This window comes from Mchenga conophoros, linkage group LG18 (assembly GCF_057382185.1).
Source record: "Mchenga conophoros isolate Kocher_MC1m ecotype Shallow Benthic linkage group LG18, M_conophoros_male_GT1.1, whole genome shotgun sequence".
In the NCBI taxonomy this organism is placed as follows: domain Eukaryota; kingdom Metazoa; phylum Chordata; class Actinopteri; order Cichliformes; family Cichlidae; genus Mchenga; species Mchenga conophoros.
In genome coordinates this window covers 5,504,995-5,528,114 of record NC_140543.1, presented here as the reverse complement: position 1 = coordinate 5,528,114, position 23,120 = coordinate 5,504,995, and the positions used below count along the sequence as shown (strand labels likewise).

At 39.6% G+C, this 23,120-nt stretch overlaps 2 protein-coding genes across 2 annotated transcripts; one reads left to right on the top strand and one right to left on the bottom strand.

Annotated features, from left to right (window-relative positions):
- Positions 1 to 6,177: 6,177 nt before the first annotated feature.
- Positions 6,178 to 9,194, bottom strand: LOC146553043 (tripartite motif-containing protein 16-like). Its single transcript, XM_085255428.1, has one exon. The coding sequence runs from the start codon at positions 8,529 to 8,531 to the stop codon at positions 6,855 to 6,857; it is 1,677 nt and encodes a 558-aa protein (XP_085111554.1). The 5' UTR covers positions 8,532 to 9,194; the 3' UTR covers positions 6,178 to 6,854.
- Positions 9,195 to 14,483: 5,289 nt separating this feature from the next.
- Positions 14,484 to 16,108, top strand: LOC146553042 (uncharacterized). The gene is made up of 7 exons (XM_085255097.1): positions 14,484 to 14,700; positions 14,809 to 14,879; positions 15,052 to 15,228; positions 15,494 to 15,552; positions 15,631 to 15,693; positions 15,778 to 15,837; positions 15,920 to 16,108. Exons 1-7 carry the CDS (start codon positions 14,528 to 14,530, stop codon positions 16,106 to 16,108), a joined length of 792 nt encoding a protein of 263 aa, XP_085111223.1. The 5' UTR covers positions 14,484 to 14,527.
- Positions 16,109 to 23,120: the final 7,012 nt, after the last annotated feature.

Below are 23,120 nucleotides of genomic sequence, written 5' to 3'. Positions count from 1 at the left end.
TAAGTGAGACTGTCTCTGGCAATTTGAAACGTTGTTTGAATAGGTGGTTTAGTTCTTTCAGAATGATTAAAAAAGAGGATGGCCGATTTGGATTCATTAATTTTATAACCGGAGATATTGCCAAAGAAGTTAATTGTTTTAAGTAGCTGAGGAATTGAACTCTTTAATTTAGACAGCATTAAAATAATATCATCTGCAAATAATCCAATTTTAGACTCAATATTATTTGTTCTAATGCCAGAGATGTTTTGGTTGTTCCTTATCGCAATAGCCAGTGGTTCTATTGCTAGGACGAAAAGAAGAGGTGAGAGGGGACAGCCTTGACGTGTACCTCTACCTAGATAGAATGGTCTAGATATAATATTGTTGGTTCTAACTGAGGCTATAGGTTTATTATATAATATTTTAACCCAGGTCATGAAGTAATTGCCAAAGCCGAATTGAGATAGTACCTTATAGAGATAATTATGTTCGACCCTATCGAAAGCTTTTTCTGCGTCTAAGGAAAGCAGAGCCATGTCTAGTTGTTCTGAGTTTGTGTAAAGTACATTCAGTACTCTGCGAATCCCATGCTGCGTTTGTCGGCCTTTTACAAACCCATTTTGGTCATTATCAACAAGAAGATGAAGGTACCGTTCAAGTCTGTTTGCCAGTACTTTGCTTATTATCTTGGCATCAGAGTTTATTAGTGAAATTGGTCTATAAGATTCACATTTTGTAGGCGGTTTCCCAGGCTTAGGGAATACCGTTATAAGTGCATTTCGCAAGGAGGGGGGAAGCTCTTTTGAATCATAGCTTTCCACCAGCATGTCGTACAGAGGGAATATTAATTTATCTTTAAATATTTTGAAAAGGTCTAGTGGAATTTCATCTGGGCCGGGAGTTTTTCCCATTTTTAATTTATCGATTGCATTGGAGAGTTCATTCATCGATAACTGAGAGTCTAATTCGCATCGGGCTTCTTCAGAAAGTAAAGGGGTACTTATTGAGTCAAAGAAGGATTCTAGTGATTCTCGAGTCGTATCTCCTGTTGAAGTATATAGTTGTGAATAGTAGTGTTCAAAGAGTTCACTTATTCTATGAGGATCTGTGATATTTTCGTCTGCAGTTCTAATTTCATTTATTGTTTGTTCGTTCAGTAGCGTTTTTATACGCCATGCCAAAAGTTTTCCTGCCTTTTCCCCTTGGTCATAGTAGGTCTGTCTCAGTCTAAATAGTCCGGCTGAGGCTTTCTCAGTAGTTAATTTATCGTATTTTGCTCTTAATCTTAAAAGTTTTTGTTGGTTTTCTTTAGAGTCATTCAGGTTTATCTCAAGTTCCACTTCTTTTATTTGACCTTCGAGGTCCAACATCTCAGTATAGTTTTTATTTGCTTTGTTTTTGGTGTAGCCTATCATCTGTCCACGAATAAAGACCTTAAAAGCTTCCCATCTTACTGAGGCTGTAGTTTCGGATTTGTTGAAGTAGAAATAGTCATCAATATTTTTGCCTACATATTTCAAAATATTTTGATTGTGCAGCCAGTGTGGTCTTAAACGCCAAATAGGGTTACGTCTAAAAGCTGCTGTGACTGAGAAGTTAAGCGTGGTTATTGAGTGGTCAGATATAAGCACACTTTTATATGAGCAGCTGTTAATTCTGGAGATAAGAAAGTTTGAGATAAGAAAATAATCTATGCGACTGCGGCTATTATGACTGGCTGAGTAGCAAGAATATTCTCTCCCTGTTGGATTTTTTAATCTCCATATATCTTTAAGATTCAATTCAAACATAAAGTGTTGTATGACTTGTCTAGATTTTGGATGGGAAGAGTCTAAGCCTGATGATCTATCAAGCCTGGGCTCTAGGGTACAATTAAAGTCCCCCCCAACAATTATCTCACCGTGAAGGTCTGTAATAGAGAGAAATAGATTATTATAAAAGTTGGAGTCGTCAATATTGGGGCCATATACATTAACTAATATTAAATCTTGATTCAGCACGGAGCATTGTAGAATAATGAATCTCCCTGCGGGGTCCAATATGGTTTTTTTTAATACACATGGGTACTGATTTATGAATGAGTGTTGCCACTCCTCTAGCATGTGTTGAGAAGTGGCTAAAGAAAACCTGACCTGGCCATCTCCTCCTTATCCGGTCAGTTTCATTCACGAGTAAGTGTGTTTCTTGAATGAAGACTATCTTTGGGTGATATTGTTTTATTCTATCCATTACTCTTTTCAGTTTAATATATTTTCTAAGGCCTCTTACATTCCAGGAAATTAGATCAATATTTGAATAACTACTCATACAGTTTGTACCTTTAGTAATCTGGGTTTGACTACATCTCGTCTCTCCTGTCGAGACTCACAAGTTGTTATTTCAAGAGCACTGCACTTTAAAAACAATCTCTTATAAACCAGAAAACAAAAGAAAAAAAAAAAACAACCCAGAGATCTTCCATCGGTGTAGATCTCAAAACCTTCCCCCCCAAAGTCATAGCGGATTGGTTATGCATCAGATCCGTGTGAAGGAGCTGATAGAGCGTCCTCATGATTGAAGTTACAAACTTAGGTCCGACCGTATTAACTAAAGAAGTGGCCATACAAATGTAACTGAATGAAAAGATTTAGACATAGCATACCTAAGGCCATCTATATCATACCTGTACACCAGCAGCCGTTATATGTCCGGTTTGGAGTTGTTCATCAGAGTTGCATATATTTGATGTAGCGTTTCTGAGTGGGCGTGAAGTTTATCCCTCGTTTGGTTGCCGGACTTTTCGCATGAAATCTTCCACCTCCGCTGGTGTGTGGAAGAGGAGCCTGTTGTCATGGTGGAGAATCCTCATTTTTGCTGGAAAGATCAGTCCGAAGTTTATATGCATTTCACGGAGTTGTTGTTTTACCTGGTTGTATTGTTTCCGTTGTTTCTGGACTTCCGTTGACAGATCAGGAAAAAACATAATGTGATGTCCGTTGTGCGTTATTTTTCCCTTCAGACGTGCCGCTCTCATCACCCTCATCTTGTCTTGATAATTCAAAAATTACATGATGATCACACGGGGTGGGCCATTTGGAGTATTTCGCCCTTGTAGTCTGTGTGCTCGTTCAATGATAGGTGGGGATGGGAGCGCGTCTCGTCCCAAAACATCAATTAAGAAAGTTTGCAAGAATATTGTAATTTCTCCTTGTTCAGTATTCTCAGTCAATCCGACGAGTCTCAGATTAGATCTCCGGCTTCTATTTTCGAGGTCGTCCACCTTTAACTGTAGTTCCTGAATTTTCTTATGAAGGGAAGTCTCTTTACTTACGAGGGAAGAGACGTCGTCTTCAACTTTACTGATGCGAGTTTCTGCGGAGGTGAGCCTCTCCGAAAACACTCCAATCGCCTCTTTTATTTCTTGGTTTGATATTTTAACTTCTTGCAGTTGAGCAGTGAAATGTACTTTCAACGACTGAATTGCGGCCAAAACACTCGCCTCGGTCTGTTGAGCACTAGCACTAGCGCCTTCCATTTTCTCGGTTTCAGGTTCGTTGTTAGGGTCATCGTCTGATCCATCCTTTCCGGCTGTTTTAGGCTTGGACCTATGTTTGATCGGCATCTTGGTTGTTTAGATCAGAACAGAAGCTTAAGTCGGTGAGGCAGCCGCTAAAAGATTGGATTTTAACCGCTGTTGGGCGTAGGCAAAGGACGTTGAGGTCGGAGCTCGAAGTCTCACTGCCACTCAGGTGGACGCCATAACCAATCTCCCTTAAATAGATCTGACTGATACAAACTGTAGGTTTAATATTAATGTTAACACTTCAGAAAAGCGATTACAGTTTTACCGCTGGTCTGTAAATCTTTCTCAGGTTTCCAGATGTTATGCAGCTGTCTGAGCCGCTCTTCCCCGCTCCAGACGACGATGCCTTCATCCTCGTGTTTCACTACAAGCTGTTCTCCCTCTTGACTGATGCAGAGTTCCTCCTGTTCCTCTTTGATCTGTGGGGGATCTGTGTCCTCCTGGTCCAGATTGAAGTTCCTCTCCTGCTTCCAGACCTGCTGGCCAGCCAGATCTTCCTCCTCCTTACACTTCATGTTGATGTGGGACTTGAGGAACAAAGTAAAAAGAAAAAGATTAGACAGGTAAAGGTGCAGCCTCAGTCAGCAGGGCTGTACACTGTGAGCATGTTGCTCACATATGTGAGAGAGGTTTGTACAAATGTTTCAGAAGCACCATGTGACTCCCTCTCTTTGTTGGAAAGTCTTATTAATTCACTTTATAACTATTACTTTGAAGATAAATTTCTACCATCACAAAAATATTATGACCTCTTTAAAAACAAACAACGGCAACTACATGACTTAAATTCCATGTTTAGATGAAGGTAATGGTCAATGCCTTTTGACAGGGGAAAAACCTCCACACAGAAGAATCTTACTTGGCTGAATCATAAATTATTCACCATGATTAAAACTGCAGATGAGCAATAATCTGCATTTTATTTTAGCCAAAGAGGAATGTTTCTGTTTGTCTGTGATCTGACTTTTTCTGCTGGGTCCAAATTTCATTTTATCCTGTGTAAGTTTGTTTCTCTTCCTGTTAACTAGCAAAGTCAAAATCACCTTGATTCATTTAACTTTAATTCAATTATAAATGTAATCATTTTATTGAACAATTAATTTCATTTCAATGAAAAACAATTACTTAAAAGAAAGAGATTAAGTTGGAGAGAGACATGTGGCCATCTTTTAGTGAGTTAGACCCTGATTAAGGGGTATTTTTAAAAGTAAAGCCCATCTCTCAAAGTCCCTGCCGGCCTGCCTCCACCTCGGGAAGTCTGTGGGTGCAGACGGAGGTGAGGAGCACCACAGGCGGCAGAGAACTGTCTGTAGCCCCGGAGTGAGGCGTCGTGAACCGAAGCAGACAGCGAACTGTGGCACAGTGCAGAAAACCGAAGCTTTCCCTCCCTGTTTGGTTTTGATGTGTCTCATGAAAGTCTATTGTTAAAAGTTGACCTTTAAAAAAAACGGACGCACTTGTTTGATTAGCTGCTCTCTGATTTTAGCCTGTTAGCTTACAGACTGAGCTCAGATCATTCCTGTGTTAGTTCATTGAGAACATCACAGTTTTACATACCTGCTGCGTGACTTCATCTCGGGTCTCCGGCTGATATACAGCAGTCTGAGCCAGTGGCGGATCTCATCATCCTGGACGACTGTTTTTAATGTTTTTAACCACGGAGATTTCTTCTGCATCATCAGTCTCTCATTGTTAAACTCTCCCAGAAACTGAAGACAGTTGTGCCATTTCCGCGCTTCTTCTTCTTCTATTGAGTAGACGGCAGACTACACATGTCCAAGGGTAATACTGTCCTCCTCAGGCCATTGGCATCAAGTCAAAGCCTTAAAGTCTGGTACTTTGCGCATGGTCATTTTTTACGAACAGCAGAATCACAAGACAAAGCGTGCCAATGTTTATACTTTTCACTGTGACTGCCAAATAGATGAAAAAGTAGATGTTAAAAAACAACTTATAGTTTTGTCATTGGGCTGGTAGAAAGCTATGAGTTTCTGTCCCTTTGTCTGACCTTAGAGACTTATTTTAAAAGGAAACATTACAATCCTTTAAAGCAAGTATTTTCACCTCTGTTCCCCCCTCTGTACTTAGCTTTTTTGTTGTCATGTCAGTAATTGTCCAGTTGATGGCTCCCTTGGATCACAAGCCTGTCTCATGAGTCCAAGTGAATATATTCTTAATAAACAGCTTTGAAGAATTTGTGACCAACTTTGTTTAATTCGGAACATCATCATCATGAGTCAAACTCACTCTTGGATCTACAAAATATTGAACAAAAACAAACATCACTGAATCATAAGGTATTTGCTCCAACTCTTAGTCCAGAAACACATGAGTGAACTAGATCAGCTGCTCCTCCAGTTCAGCTGTGGATTTATATCATTATTTATATTTGTAAAGTGGATATGCAGTTTTTCAGTACTAATATAAGCATTTTATATCATTGCTTTATTGACAGATGTTTGGTGTTCAAGGTCAGGCATCAGTTTGAAAAAAACAAACAAACACACTGAGTTGAACTTGAACTTCCTACTGACAAAAACTAAAATTGGTGCAAAAATAACCAGAAACATATAAGAAGCATCCTGGAGGTGCTGCAGACAAGATAGGACCAATAACATGTCAACAGGAAATCCTTTTTACTAATTTGTTTATTTCTTTTTAGATTTTTACTCTCCATTTTAAGCCATGATGTTTGCTGATACTGTGTTCCTACTGTTTGTTCTCATTAATAGTTCTGTTTTTAACATTCTGTGCTGAAGCTGGAGGAAATGTTTCTACAGTGTCAGATGATACAGCTCCAAACTAAATAAGTGACTAACTAACGATGCTTTAATACACTTTACTATAAATTATGATATAGTGCACTTTCTTAAAATTTCTTATTGCTCTGTAATTAATTGTTTTCTTTATAAATGTACAAATGAGAATAAAATCTGTGTGATAAAGGAAGGTCTGTAGACTTCTCTGTTAAGATCAGTGAAGAGAAACAACAACATACAAATACCTAAGAAAAATATTCAGTAAACATTTAGAAGATAGAGAAGTTTATGTTGTCATGTGGAGAAATTTTTCAAATAAAAATATCCATAAGCATTGATAGTCTCCATGGCTGAACAGACACAGGAAAGAGCTCCACCTATAAAACGTAAAAACATCAAGACAACATGTTGAAGATGTCGAGGTACTGCCCATAATGTTTGACTGACATCTGATTTATGTGCAGCACATAAATACCACAATAATGATGGAGAGAAACTAAAAGGGAACTAAAATACAGATTTAAACTTACAACAATATGAAAGACTTCAGTCTATTTCACTTTAATCAACTCAGCAGTGGCTCCATAATTATAGTAAACCAACAGTCCAGCATAGAGCGGCTGAGTGAATGTGGTCTGGACTCTGTGGAGGAGAGTCATGGTTTCAGAGACGCTGTAGAAGGACAAAATACCTGCTCTGTGATCCAGGTACACTCCTACTCTGGAGGAACGAGGACCTGAGACAGGAGTTTCAATGTTGTTGTACCAAAATGTAAAACTGTTGTTGTTACAATTTAATGACCAAGATTTGTCATTACGTCCAAATAAACATTCATAACCCCCTCCTTCTCTGCTGATATTCTTGTATGCGACTGCTACATAAACTCCTCTCCCTCTCCACTCCACCTCCCAGTAACAATGTCCAGTCAGACTCTCTCTACTCAGGACCTGATACCAATAAGTGAATCTGTCTGGATGATCAGAATAAGACTGTTGTTGATTCATAAATGTTGCTTTTCTGTTCCCCTCTGATAATAACAGCTGTTTGTTTGCTGTGTTTGGATCCAGTGTGATTTCACATGAATATTTTAAGAATCCAGCTCTGGTCTTTGGCTCTGGTTGTGACAGTGAAACATCCACTTCAGTGACTGTCAGTGAGATGTTTGTCCATTCCTCTCTCAGAATGTCCTGTAGTTTATCTCTGACCTCTGACACAGCTGCTGTCACATCCTCAAAGTAGCTCAGAGGACGGATATTGATGCTGGATGAGTCTGTAGACTCACTGAGTGCTGACAGTGAGGGGTAGTTGTGTAGAAACTGGATGTGATCCTCTGTGTGTGAGAGCTGCTTCAGCTCAGCATCTTTCCTCTTCAGCTCAGTGATCTCCTGCTCCAGCTTCTCCTGAAGCTCTTTGACTCGACTCACTTCAGTTTCCTGCTGGGATCTGATCTGCTGCTTCACATCAGAGCTTCTTTTCTGGATGAGATGGATCAGCTCAGTGAAGATCTTCTCACTGTGCTCCACTGTTTGATCAGCAGACTGATTGATGGCCTCCACCTCCTGTTGAAGCAGCTTCACATCTTTCTCTCTGTCCTGGATTCTCTGCTGGATGTTTTGTCGACTCACCTCCAGCTCTCTCTGCCTCTCAGTCCTTTCTGCTGCAGCTGAGACTGTGTCGTGGCCTTTATGTTCATCCACAGGGCAGAGATAACAGATACTCTGCTGATCAGTACGGCAGAACATCTTCATCACCTCATCATGACGAGAGCAGATGTTCTCCTGGAGCTTCTTGGAGGGCTCCACCAGCTTGTGTTTCTTGAATGTAGGTGAATCATAATGAGTCTGAAGGTGTTTCTCACAGTAAGATGCCAGACAGACTAAACAGGACTTGAAGGCTTTCATTTTTCTTCCAGTGCAGACATCACAGGCCACATCTTCAGGTCCAGCATAGCAGTGATCAGCAGGAGCAGCTTGGAGTCCAGTCTTCTTCAGCTCCTCCACTAAAACTGCTAACATGGTGTTTTTCACCAGGACAGGCCTCGCTGTGAAAGTCTGTCTGCACTGAGGGCAGCTGTAGATTTTCTTCTTTTCCTCTTCATCCCAGAAGCTTTCAATACACTTCATGCAGTAGCTGTGTCCACAGGGAAGAGCCACCGGATTCTTCAGTAGATCCAAACAGATCGAACAAGAGAAGGTTTCTCGGTCCAGCTGAACACTTTTCTGCGCCATTTCACCCAACAGTGTCAGTGACTGTGTGAGTTTCACTTCCTCAGAACTGAAACTGCTCTGATCTAAACAACATAGGTTTCTGTAGCGAATGGGATCTGTCAGCTCTTATACGTCACCACATGTTGGTTGCACCCATCTTCAAACTGCAGATCAGAAGGGGAGGGAACAAGGGAACATGTGGACAGAGAGGAGGTGCTGAGTTAGAGAGCAGGAAGAGGGAGGGTTATCAGACACTAATTCAATCCTGGAACATGTGAGCCTGTGAGTTTTTCATTTAAAAATAGCACTGCTCAGCCTTTAAAGTTGTTAAATAACCTTAACATTTAAAAGACAATCTTTTTATGTAAATTAGTTTAAATTATCATTTTAGTCATTACAGGATATCAAATACTGCAGCTGAACTAAGAAATTGTTGTAGAAAAAAGCAATAAAAGGTCGTTCCCCCTCTGTCCCCTCCTGGTCACCTGTGCCTCAATTTTATGAGATGAGATGGATCAGCTCAGTGAAGATCTTCTCACTGTGCTCACTGTTTTATCAGCAGACTGATTTTATTCCACAACCTAGACATCCACATTACTCACACTCTCATAACACATACATATAGGGCCTTGGGATCGGGCATGTTATACGGTGTCCAGAGGACAGTCTTTGTATTCAACCTCACCTCTGGCGCTGGTGCCTATGGAGCGCCAGGACTGCCATAATGAATTAATTAAATACACCATTAAATAATGAATTAAATGTGGCAATAATTAATTAAAATTGGAATTAATTAATTAAATAAATAGTTATGACACATGTAATTAATTAATTATTGACACGTTTAATTAATTATTTATGTATTTCACATTTTAATTAATTATTCCATCCATCCATTCGCTTCCGCTTATCCTTTTCAGGGTCGCGGGGGGCGCTGGAGCCTATCCCAGCTGTCATAGGGCGAGAGGCGGGGTACACCCTGGACAGGTCGCCAGTCTGTCGCAGGGCCAACACACATTTAATTAATTAATTATTGACACATTTAATTAATTATTTAATGATATATTTAGTTATTTCATTTTGGCAGTCCTGGCGCCTGGCTCTCATCTTGAAATAATTTTATCTGTCAGCCTCACCCATCAAACTCAGGGGGCGGGGTTAACGCTGATCAAGTCAAAACCATTGCTTAGGCCTGGTGGCCATTGTTTCTAGCACACAACAACCGGCATGTGGAAGCTAACAGAACTGAACTTTGAAAAACCCTGTTTGTGTGTCACCAAATACCGTTTTAATATTTTTTTAGCCGAGAATGTAGTGGTTTAATCTTCATGTGTCTGGTCGGTTTGTCAAGATACAGCCTCTTTGCAAAAGTGCTTCGATGATTTCGGAGACGTCTGCCCAGTCTCACGGCAAAGCGTGGGATAGACCCGCTCGCCTCGCAAGCAATCCCACCGACAAAGCGCAGGCCCCGGTACACAGCTGTAGTAACCCCCGCTGACTTCTTTTACTGAGGTTATATTTATCGGTGTTTTATTTCCTGATGTTCTTATGTGTCCTACGTGTTTCAGTCGCCAATTCTGAATTATAACTAACATTAAAAACATGTTTAAGGAGGAGAGAGAGCAAATAAATCTGTTTAACATCTGATCTTTGGGTTTTTGTTCAGTAATCAGCGTGACCTGTGTATAAACGCATAAAAGAGATAACGTTGGTGTTTCTGTCATGTAGTAACTGCTGGCTTTAACTGTACAAAGGTTGTTCGACACTATGAAACACATACAGACTTCATGATGTTCGGCTAATATTTTTATTGTGAATATTAATCATGAGGGTAAACGGCCCTGTACACCACGGAGCGAGGTCAGCATATCCACGATATGCAGAGTTTCCCAGCTGACTAACTGCCAACTATTCCAGAGACGTGAAAATATACAGCATAAAGAAAAGTGTAAGAGACCCAGCAGCAGATTAGAATAACAGTTATACATTTAATAAATCACCAAATGAATCCAAGAAACGAGCAAACCTGTTCCGACAATTTGAGTTTGTGTTCCCTCAGCTGCAGACTCGCTGCTGTTTAAATGTTTGAAAAGGAAGATTAGATATAAACAAACGTCAAACGTAGACTCATTCTGCCTTCACATTTGATATGAGGCCACACAGTAAAAAACTGTCAATTTTACACTTAGAGAGTTGATTTTAACTCTGTTTCAGATAACATTTGGTCCCACTCAAAATTAGGGTAAAATTTACTCTATGGCCAGTGTTAACTTTTTAGTGTTAATTCTACTCAGTTTAGTGTCAAAATTAACAACAAAATGTGTAAAAATATTTAACACTGAGGGTTATTCACACTGTTTAGAGTAATATGATTTCACTTTATAGAGTTATTTTTAGTCCAAGTTCACTCTAATGTGTAATAATATTTCATTTTCATTATTTTTTCATATTTATCATATGATGCTATATTTCTAAATGGCTGTGATCTATCCTATATTATGAAAATAACTACAAACATACAGGTTACAGTAACAGCATTTATTAGCATAACAAACTCTTACAAATGACAGTAAGTAATGACAGTTGTCATTCACTCCATACGACAATTGTATGTCAAAAGGCCTGGGATAATGCAGGCTGTCAACATGAAAGACAACTAAATCTTGCTTTGTCCTGGTCAACTCATAAGCATGGAAATGTTCTTGAAAGGCTACTGTACATAATGGCAAAATGAGAAGTACCAGTTTCTCATGTATTATCAGAACTGACTCAATCTGGTAAAACACAGGCATTTCAGACACTACTTTGCCACAAATAACCAAATGCGGGCGCTAAACAATACCATTCTGTTTAGCCCAGTTCACTTTCATAACTTGAACTCTATTGGGCAGTTGCATTGCTATTGCAATTCCAGAACCTCCTTTTACCATATCTAAAGACACCATTTTTCCTGGACCAATGTCTAACCGACTAAAGGTTGTTGAAGATTGCCAAATGTATGCCATATAATTCTGGTGTTTTTTTGGCCAGCGTTTTGGTGATATTTTTGAATGATTTGAGCAGTTTCTTGAAAAAATTGTGCTTACCTTCATAGCGCATGCACCAACTATGAAGTACAGGCCCTATTTTTTGGATGCAGCGAGGATAATGGATAAGAAAATGGTGCTTTGGTAAAAGTTTTTTCTGGGGATACAACATCTTGAACAGTTTGTGGTGTTCCACAATCAAATGTTTTAAATATACACACATACCTTGAGATAACATAGGAGAAAATACAATGTTAACTATCTGTAGTAATAAAAGTAGTAGGCCCCGATGTTGGTCAGTAGAGGTTACCAAATCTCCAAACATGAGGGGAACATTCCTCAGTAAGCACCATGTCTGAATAGCATTCAGTCCCAGATCATTAGACTCTCCACCTAAATTCACAGCTACTGGCCTATTGTTTTTCTCCATGAATCCATAATCAAAACTTTGTATTCTCAAATTCACTTCTCCCAATGTAAGATGTTGTTCTTTTAAATACAAAAACAATAACTTCAGTTTGTACTGGGCCACTCCTTCCAAAACATCATGCATCACATCAACTGAGAAGTTCTCAGTTGTGTGAAAATATGTCAGTGAATTCAATAAGCATGAACTCTTTACACCAAAAACATAAGGAAGCAATGGATTATTAGACATTTCCTGACAGTGAGCAGTGTGGTTGTCTTTGGTGCGCAACACTATTTTGGGGGAATCTTCAGAGAATTCTGTTTGAAAGTCATCTTTATCAGCTAAACAAAACCTGCAACAGTACCTTGCACTGAAAGACTCCACCAGACCAAACAAGCTATGTAAGCCTAAATTATCACCAGTGACCTGTACCACACTACCACGAACATAACCACCGAATAGTGGAATCTCAATACCATCGCTCTCTAACACTTTAATGTCTCGAACAATAGGAACAAGAATTTCACTAAAACCATAACGTTTCAGATCTTGTGCATGAAATAAGGCACAAAGGTGTATGTTGGCCAAAAAAGAATTCCATTTGGGAGAGAAGTTTCTTAAGGTAAAATATACTGCACCCAACTTGTGAATACCTCGCTTGGAACCAAGAGGATTTGCAACCTCAAAGTCATCATAGAACATTTGGATCTGAACTGTGTGCTTTTCTGTTGAAAAAAAGAGGGCGTGTCTTCAATAGAGATCCATCACAAATATCTCTGCGTCTTGAATCACAAGTGTCTGATTTTTTCAACATTTCTCCAACATGCTGACTCTTAAATATTGATTCCAATGTTGATAAAACTGGAACATACATGAATTTATCTTGAACAACTGCCTGATCATATGTTCCAGTCTTTTTATTTCGCCTTGTGTCAAATCTTGAGCCAATTACACATTCAACTGGGTCTACAGTTTCCCACTTGTCTGATAAATATTTTGACCTCTTGTACTCAGAATTAAGAACTGAGAAAGGATTCTCTAACTCATCAAAACATGCTTCAACTTTCTTGCACATTTCTGTTTCTCTTTCATTACTAAATACATGCTTAATGACTGTTTCTTTAGCATGTTGTTGGATATCTTGAACAATCTCTTCCATGGAATTCACTACAGAATTCACTACACTTTGGCCTACACCTGCTGCCTTTAGATCAGAAATAACAGCTGCACAACTATTTACAAGGTCTGCTGAAGATAATTCCGACTCAGCCTCTAAATCAGGGGTGTCAAACTCAAATACACAGTGGGCCAAAATTCAAAACTGGAACAAAGTCGCGGGCTAACATTAATATTTATTGAAAAAAAAAAATCTTCCTCTAGATATAAGAATGAATCTTTTTTTATGGACTCAAACAAGTTTTGCTGAAAACCTGAATATGGAACAAGCAAAGCTTAATACTAAACAATATATATATTAACTGTATAATACCAGTAGGCCAGCTCTAATATTAATTTGGTATGGCTTCGCGGGCCAAATGTAATCAGGCTGCGGGCCAAATCTGGCCCACGGGCCAGAGTTTGACACCTATGCTCTAAATGTTCAGGCACCACATCAACATTAGCAGTAGTACTTGTGTCCGTAACACTTTAAACTGCAAATTAGACTAACAATGTTCACTACCCACAGCTTTTGCCTCATAGTTTATATGGCATGGCCTTTTAGGTTGTCTTCCTTCAGTGGTTGCTGCTTCTTCAGGAGGTTCACACATTGTGAAGTTTAGAATGATTGTATCATCCGATGGAGAAGATGATGATGACAGAGATACACCTGTGCATTAAGGAACATGACCAAAGCAGAAGCATTAAATTTAACTGTTAATGCTTCAATCTCAACCTTTAAATTTCATATAAACATATACGTATGTGAGTGATTACCAAGTTCTTCATTGCTCAGCATGACTCGGAAGGTTACAGGTGACCCCTTAACTATTTCTTCAAACACCTCTGCGTCTACTTCTGTGTCAGACTGGTCAAACACCTTCATATCTAGCTGTCTGCCTTCTGGTATGTTAAATTTTAGGCACACTGAAGTAAGGTAAGAGAAAAGAAATGTTACAGAAATTGTTAAAAAAAAAAAAAGGCCATGCATTTTCTTATCAAATGGTAGAGTAAGGCTATGTCTTCACAAAATATTGATGAGATGAAGCTTAAGAATATAGGTAATTCTCATTCATTGTTGAAGTAGAAACAATTATCAACTTAGGTAGTTGACTTAGAATATAATTAAGCTTGTTTATTGACCAGGTAAACGTTGTTATCTTGTTTTATCCTGATATTCTAACCTTCTTTCATGAAAGCATCAAATGTCAGGGCCCTATTTCAGGAAGCCGGTTTAGAAAACTCAGAGTGAAAAACGATACTCAGGGTGAGTAACCCCGAACTGTCCAACTCGGAATATTCGGTTTCAGAAAGGCTGATAACAAGTAGTTCAATCAACGCGGAGTTGCTTTAACCCCAAGTCAAGTGCGCGCACGAGGATACATAAAGCCCTGATTAGTGGAGCACAGATTAAGCGAGTCACCATGGAGACGGAGGGAAAGAAGGCGCGGTCAATGTATTTTACAGCGCTTGAGGCCGAAATTCTGATGGCAGCATATGCCGATAACATGCAAATTTTGCGGAAAAAAAGTAACACAGCCTCAGCTGCAAAACAAAGGGAGCATGCATGGCAAAACATAGCCGACAGAGTCAATGCGTGAGTGTTACTTTAAACATTGATCTAGGGATTTCCACCCATTTAACACGTTATTTTATTTTATTTTTTATTTTATACATTTTATTTTGTGACGTGATGTGAGCGCAGGTGCAACCCAACAGGCCCCAAACGTTCCTGGCAGCAAGTAAAAATGAAATATAAAAATATAGTCCAAACAGGTAAGGTGTAATTGTATTATGAGCCATAGTGCTTGGTCTGTTTGTCCCATGTAAATCAATTGCAGTTAGAGGCTACATTAATTTTCCTTCTGTAAACACTTATTGAAATTATCTGAGCACATTACAAGTACATATTTGCTTACTCTGTATGCTCAAATGTGGCCCGTTATAGCCAACAGAAAAAAAGCAGAGGCCCGAAAAACAGGTGGGGGTCCTCCACCACCACCACTCACAGAGGCTGAGCAGTTGGCCCTCAGCCAAAACAGTGGGCGCCCTGTGGCTGAAGGCATCTCTGCGGGGACATCCTCTGAGTCAGTAACCCCGCAAGACACAAGTGCCTACATAAGAGGTAAATTCAAAATAATACATGATGTGCATACATCCTTTCTTCACAGTCACCTTTGCAGTGCTACTCATTCATTTGATAAACTCTTTACCATAATGAATTATTTTGTAGTGAAGTTATTTTCCTACTGATTTTGCCTTCCCTCAGTCTTGGTTGTCTTTGAGAGCATAATGACAATGAAGTGTAAGGTGATTGGTATATGTTTGTTAATTGCCATTTGGTCCCTTGTAAGTTATAAGTGACCTGTATAAACCTCATATTCTATCAGTTGATGGTGATGGTGTACTGCATCTGGTGCAGCCTCCTGTTGAGCCAGACCAACATGCAGTTATGAGTACTCTTAATACTCCACAGATTATATGAGTTTACAGTAGAACAGCAATGTTGTTAATTTCTTTACTACAGGAAAATAATGAAGAAACATTGACAGCTGTTACAGAGGAGGAAGCAACAGAGACACTTTATGAGGTTTACATCTTACAATGGAAAATATAACAATTGAATAAAATGTGGTACTATAATAAAACCATGGACTTTCTATGTCTCTAACAGAGTGATGATGGAAATGAAGAGGAAGAGGGTCCAGCCACGTCTCCAACAAACCTTTCCTCAGTAAGATGTTCAGCACTGATTTACAACCAACCTAAGTAGGCATGTACTATGAATGTCAATGCTATTTTCTGTGTTTCAATAGCTCCCTGTAAAGCAGCTGTACAAGACCCATTTGATCAAGAAAATAAAAAAATGTGACTTGGAAATGGAACACTTCAAGCAGCAGATCCAAAAGACCAAGATTGAGATTTTACTGCTAGAACATCAGTTAAGGGTGGGTGAAGTGGTCAGAGATGGACGAATTATTTCAGTGTTATATACTTATACATAATAATATACTTATTAATACTTTGTGTACAGGAAATACAGGCGACCAATAAAGCCAGTTGAACAAAAAATCTGTTTATTCTTCTTTCAACATGTTGAGGTGATGGGTCAAAGGAAATGATTGTGACATATGGTGTCTCTGACTGCTCTTCCATCTTGTATGTCCGTGGGAGGGTCAGGATGTTCATGGTTTGGATCACTGCTGATGTTTGGTTCAGAAGGACAGTGTTCTCCTCTAATTGTGGCAATGTTGTGAAGAATCACACATGCCACAATAATGTCACATGCCCTTTCTGGGGTGACCCTGAGTCTTTGAAGGCACTGGAACCGGGCCTTAAGCATTCCGATAGTCATTTCAACTCTGGCTCTTGTCCTGCAATGAGCCAGATTATATCGCTGCTGTGGGCCCGGTTCAGGGTCAGGGTAAGGGGTAAGCAAATAGGGTAAACATGGATACCCCCTATCACCAAGCAAGTAGCCAGTGAACTCTCCTAAGACAGAAGGATACACTTCAGTTCAAATGTCCCTGTAGCAATTGGTCTTTATATATTTTAAAGTATTTTCAACTCACCATGTCCAAATTTTGTGCTCACTGTACATTCACAAAAAATTCGTGAGTCATGAACAGAGCCTGGCCACTTGGCTTCCACATTTGTCATAATGTTGGCAGCATCACATATGATCTTCACAGTGCAGAGAACACAAATTAGCATCCATTACTATAATGAAATAATTTGTTAGTTTGAAATGCTACAGGGAACTATGTACCTGTACATTAATGCTGTGGAAAGACTTCCTGTTCACATAGTCTCCTTCATTTACTGAAGGAGCAATGATTGGAATGTGAGTGCCATCTATACAGCCAATCACGCCTGGGAACCCTGAAAATAAATGTAAAATTTAAGTAGTAGTCCAAGTATCACCACATCATGAATTGAGTTTTGGTCATCCTGATACCTGCAATTTTGTGGAATCCCTCTTTGATAAATCTTGTGGGTCTATGACCGGGGAACACCACAGACGAGTACAGGAGACGTTTCAGTGCAACTGTAACATTCCTGACTGCCCGACAGACGGTAGCCTTGGAAACGTGCTCAGCGTCACCAATATTATACAGAAAGCTCCCGTTTGCAAAAAAACGAAGTGCAATACAAATAATATGTACAGAACTGAGAGGATGTCCGCGATGTGTCACATGAGCAATATTAGGCCTGAGGATGTTATTCAAATGAATTATAGATTGTGCTGAAAAACGGTAACGTTCACACAGAAAATCATCAGGAAATGATCAAATGTCCAAACGCGCTCTAATCACTCTCTCCCGGCGGAGAGCTCTGCGGAGAATTTGGGCTTCAACATCTACTGGCTCTTCGAGGTAGGGGCACGCCATGTCCGACACTTCCTACTGTCAGGTTTCCGACAAAGAGGCGGAGACAGTCAGGGTTAGTTGTGGTAAACCTGCTAGGGGGCAGGTTAGCTTCACGGAGTGTGTCGTCATAGTGACTCACTCAGGATTCATCTGAACTCGCTTTGTGAAACCGAAAACCCAGAGTTTTCGTTAACTCAGGGTATACTTACTCAGAGTTTGCACTAAACCGGCTTTCTGAAATAGGGCCCAGGGCCCTGTTTCAGGAAGCCGGTTTAGAAAACTCAGAGTGAAAAACGATACGCAGGGTTGAGTAATCCCGAACTGTCCAACTCGGAATATTCGGTTTCAGAAAGGCTGATAACAATTAGTTCAGTCAACGCGGAGTTGCTTTAACCCCAAGTGAAGCGCGCGGACGAGGATACATAAAGCCCTGATAAGCGGAGCACAGATTAAGCGAGTCACCATGGAGACGGAGGGAAAGAAGGCGCGGTCAATGTATTTTACAGCGCTTGAGGCCGAAATTCTGATGGCAGCATATGCCGATAACATGCAAATTCCGCGGAAAAAAGTAACACAGCCACAGCTGCGAAAGAAAGGGAGCATGCATGGCAAAACATAGCCGACAGAGTCAATGCGTGAGTGTTAATATAAACATTGATCTAGGGATTTCCACCCATTTAACACGTTATTTTATCATATGTTATTTTATTTGTTATTTTATACATTTTATTTTGTGATGTGATGTGAGCGCAGGTGCAACCCAACAGGCCCCAAACGTTCCTGGCAGCAAGTAAAAATGAAATATAAAAATATAGTCCAAACAGGTAAGGTGTAATTGTATTATGAGCCATAGTGCTTGGTCTGTTTGTCCCATGTAAATCAATTGCAGTTAGAGGCTACATTAATTTTCTTTCTGTAAGCACTTATTGAAATTATCTGAGCACATTACAAGTACATATTTGCTTACTCTGTATGCTCAAATGTGACCCGTTATAGCCAACAGAAAAAAAGCGGAGGCCCGAGAAACAGGTGGGGGTCCTCCACCACCACCACTCACAGAGGCTGAGCAGTTGGCCCTCAGCCAAAACAGTGGGCGCCCTGTGGCCGAAGGCATCTCTGCGGGGACATCCTCTGAGGCAATAACCCCGCAAGACACAAGTGCCTACATAGGGGGTAAATCCAAAATAATACATGATGTGCATACATCCTTTCTTCACAGTCACCTTTGCAGTGCGACTCATTCATTTGATAAACTCTTTACCATAATGGATTATTTTGTAGTGAAGTTATTTTCCTACTGATTTTGCCTTCCCTCAGCCTTGGTTGTCTTTGAGAGCATAATGACAATGAAGTGTAAGGTGATTGGTATGTTTGTTAATTGCCATTTGGTCCCTTGTAAGTTATAAGTGACCTGTATAAACCTCATATTCTATCAGTTGATGGTGATGGTGTACTGCATCTGGTGCAGCCTCCTGTTGAGCCAGACCAACATGCAGTTGTGAGTACTCTTAATACTCCACAGATTATATGAGTTTACAGTAGAACAGCAATGTTGTTTATTTCTTTACTACAGGAAAATAATGAAGAAACATTGACAGCTGTTACAGAGGAGGAAGCAACAGAGACACTTTATGAGGTTTACATCTTTTAATACTTTGTGTACAGGAAATACAGGCGACCAATAAAGCCAGTTGAACAAAAAATCTGTTTATTCTTCTTTCAACATGTTGAGGTGATGGGTCAAAGGAAATGATTGTGACATATGGTGTCTCTGACTGCACTTCCATCTTGTATGTCCGTGGGAGGGTCAGGATGTTCATGGTTTGGATCACTGCTGATGTTTGGTTCAGAAGGACAGTGTTCTCCTCTAATTGTGGCAATGTTGTGAAGAATCACACATGCCACAATAATGTCACATGCCCTTTCTGGGGTGACCCTGAGTCTTTGCAGGCACTGGAACCGGGCCTTAAGCATTCCGATAGTCATTTCAATTCTGGCTCTTGTCCTGCAATTAGCCAGATTATATCGCTGCTGTGGGCCCGGTTCAGGGTCAGGGTAAGGGGTAAGCAAATAGGGTAAACATGGATACCCCCTATCACCAAGCAAGTAGCCAGTGAACTCTCCTAAGACAGAAGGGTACACTTCAGTTCAAATGTCCCTGTAGCAATTGGTCTTTATATATTTTAAAGTATTCTCAACTCACCATGTCCAAATTTTGTGCTCAGTGTACATTCACGGAATATTTGTGAGTCATGGACAGAGCCTGGCCACTTGGCTTCCACATTTGTGATAATGTTGGCAGCATCATATATGATCTTCACAGTGCAGAGAACACAAATTAGCATCCATTACTATGATAAAATAATTTGTTAGTTTGAAATGCTACAGGGAACTATGTACCTGTACATTAATGCTGTGGAAAGACTTCCTGTTCACATAGTCTCCTTCATTTACTAAAGGAGCAATGACTGGAATGTGAGTGCCATCTATACAGCCAATCACGCCTGGGAACCCTGAAAATAAATGTAAAATTTAAGTAGTAGTTCAAGTATCACCACATCATAAATTAAGTTTTGGTCATCCTGATACCTGCAATTTTGTGGCATCCCTCTTTGATGAATCTTGTGGGTCTATGACCGGGGAACACCACAGACGAGTACAGGAGACGTTTCAGTGCAACTGTAACATTCCTGACTGCCCGACAGACGGTAGCCTTGGAAACGTGCTCAGCGTCACCAATATTATACAGAAAGCTCCCGTTTGCAAAAAACCGAAGTGCAATACAAATAATATGTACAGAACTGAGAGAATGTCCGCGATGTGTCACATGAGCAATATTAGGCCTGAGGATGTTATTCAAATGAATTATAGATTGTGCTGAAGAACGGTAACGTTCACACAGAAAATCATCAGGAAATGATCAAATGTCCAAACGCGCTCTAATCACTCTCTCCCGGCGGAGAGCTCTGCGGAGAATTTGGGCTTCAACATCTACTGGCTCTTCGAGGTAGGGGCACGCCATGTCCGACACTTCCTACTGTCAGGTTTCCGACAAAGAGGCGGAGACAGTCAGGGTTAGTTGTGGTAAACCTGCTAGGGGGCAGGTTAGCTTCACGGAGTGTGTCGTCATAGTGACTCACTCAGGATTCATCTGAACTCGCTTTGTGAAACCGAAAACCCAGAGTTTTCGTTAACTCAGGGTATACTTACTCAGAGTTTGCACTAAACCGGCTTTCTGAAATAGGGCCCAGGTCAGACAGCCTAACATACTTCTGCTCCCCACCAAACAAAACACGCAGCAACATATTCTGTTCACAAAACAAAAGAGAAAAAAATAATAAAGGAAAGAGTTTAAAACTGTGGATGTACTTTAGAGCTTTAGTTTTTATACAAAATAGAAGCAGTTAAAAGTCAATATTACTTAACAGCTACAGCATGAAGAAATAAGTAACAGATTAACTGCTAATAAAGATCCTTTATCAACCAGTGTTACTGCAAATGGACCAAGTGTGACTAACATCTAATATTGTTTAATAACTTTAGTCTACTTATCAAGTATTGGTCGCTCTTACTGCAATTCGCTTTATTTCTGTGAACAATTACTGTATATTAACATATCATTAACATTGCTGTCAATTAATTTATATAAAAGAATCTGAATTAATTCTAAATTAGTGTAAGCCTTTGGCATTTGCTTAAAAGAATATAAATCAGTAGAGTAAACTTTATTGTAATGTTACCCACTTTTTCTGATAGTTCCTTCGAAGCTAATTAGCGATTATTAGCTTACTAATAAACGGTAATTTAGTTGCTAAAACTATCCCATTAGACATGTGACAATAATATTATCTAAGCTGCACTTAGAAGAAATACATAGTTAACATGTTTTAGGTTAATCTTAACTCAGTGAGAATATAACGAACATTTGAACTTTTAGCAATGGTTAGCATGTAGCTACTCGACAATATCATTAAACCTATGGGTAAATGCTGCTAACTCGACATCAATGTAACTATAAAGAGCTATTTAGTTTAAAAATACTTACTAAACAATGTTACCAGTATGGGAATGTTAACTTAACTTACCTGACTGTGGTAGCTCTCAGACCGCACACGCCTGCGGACTGGTACTAATCAACACTGTGTGGAGTTATGTCTTCACTCCGTGTCTACAGAACTTTACACTGACTTTTAACTCTGACGTTAGAGCTGGTTTACTCCTCACAGAGTTGTATATACTCTCTCTAGGTTAAAATAGGTTTACACTGAAATATTGACACTCCATTTTTTACTGTGCAGCACGTATAGTGGCTGTGTCCTGTTTTAAGATCATACATGTAAAATTGTTGTCTGACCTCCGTCTGCATGCAGGTAAACTGAGGGTCTGTTGAGCTGATCGCTGGTTTCGTGAGAAAAATGTCAGCTCGTTCTTTATGTTACAGAAGCACAGAGACACAAGACCAGGCGGAAAGAGACGATCGTTCGGTGAAAATGAGAATCTGCGAATGCAACATGTGGAACACGGAGAGTGGAATATGTAAACAAACCGGTTAACGTAACCCCCTCGGTGCACTCTGCATGCTAACTGTTAGCAGAGCTAGTGAAATCTCTGAAAACATCTGAGCACTTTTGCAAACATGTTCTATGTTGACAACCTGACCAGACATGTGAAGATTACGGCGCGACATTCGCAGCTAAAACACTGTTAAAAGTGTAGTTGGTGACAGAAAAACGGGATATTTTAAAACTACACCACCACCATTGCTGCCTGTGATTTGAAATGCATTCTGGGATACCTGGCTGCCCCAAGTCTACACAAGCAATCGATTATCTAGGATCGACCTGTTTTGACTTACTTTGCACGGCAACCAATCAAATGTTAGAGAAGCTGCATGGGCAGCGTTAACCCCGCCCCCTGAGTTTGATGGGTGAGGCTGACAGATAAAATTATTTCAAGATGACAGCCAGACACCAGGGCTGCCAAAATGAAATAAATAAATATAGCATTAAATAATTAATTAAATGTGTCAATAATTAATTAAATGTGTCAATAATTAATTAAAATGTGAAATACATAAATAATTAATTAAATGTGTCAATAACTAATTAATTACATGTGTCATAACTATTTATTTAATTAATTAATTCCAATTTTAATTAATTATTGCCACATTTAATTAATTATTTAATGATGTATTTAATTAATTCATTATGGCAGTCCTGGCGTTCCATAGTGCCCACCACCCAGTTTTAAATGCATGTAGACATTGAGGGTTCTCAGGAGGGGCCGTGCTGTACAGTACATGTACAGTGTCCATTTTTTATTTATTTATTAACCTTTATTTAACCAGGAAGATCCCATTGAGATTAAAAACCTCTTTTTCAAGGGAGACCTGGCCAAGATAGGCAGCAGCAGATGTCTCACAGTTACAGAAATTACTCAAACACAGGCAGCAACAACACACATGCAACAATAAGTGAAAGAATACAAATAAAATAAAAAATAAAATTCAATAAAATTCAAATAAAATAAAAAGTCAGTTAAAATGACAATCAATCTAATTGAAACAGTTGCATGTTATGGACTTGGCCTCAAGGATTCGTAGTTTAGATTTAAAATCACTTAATGAAATGAATTCAGTCATTTT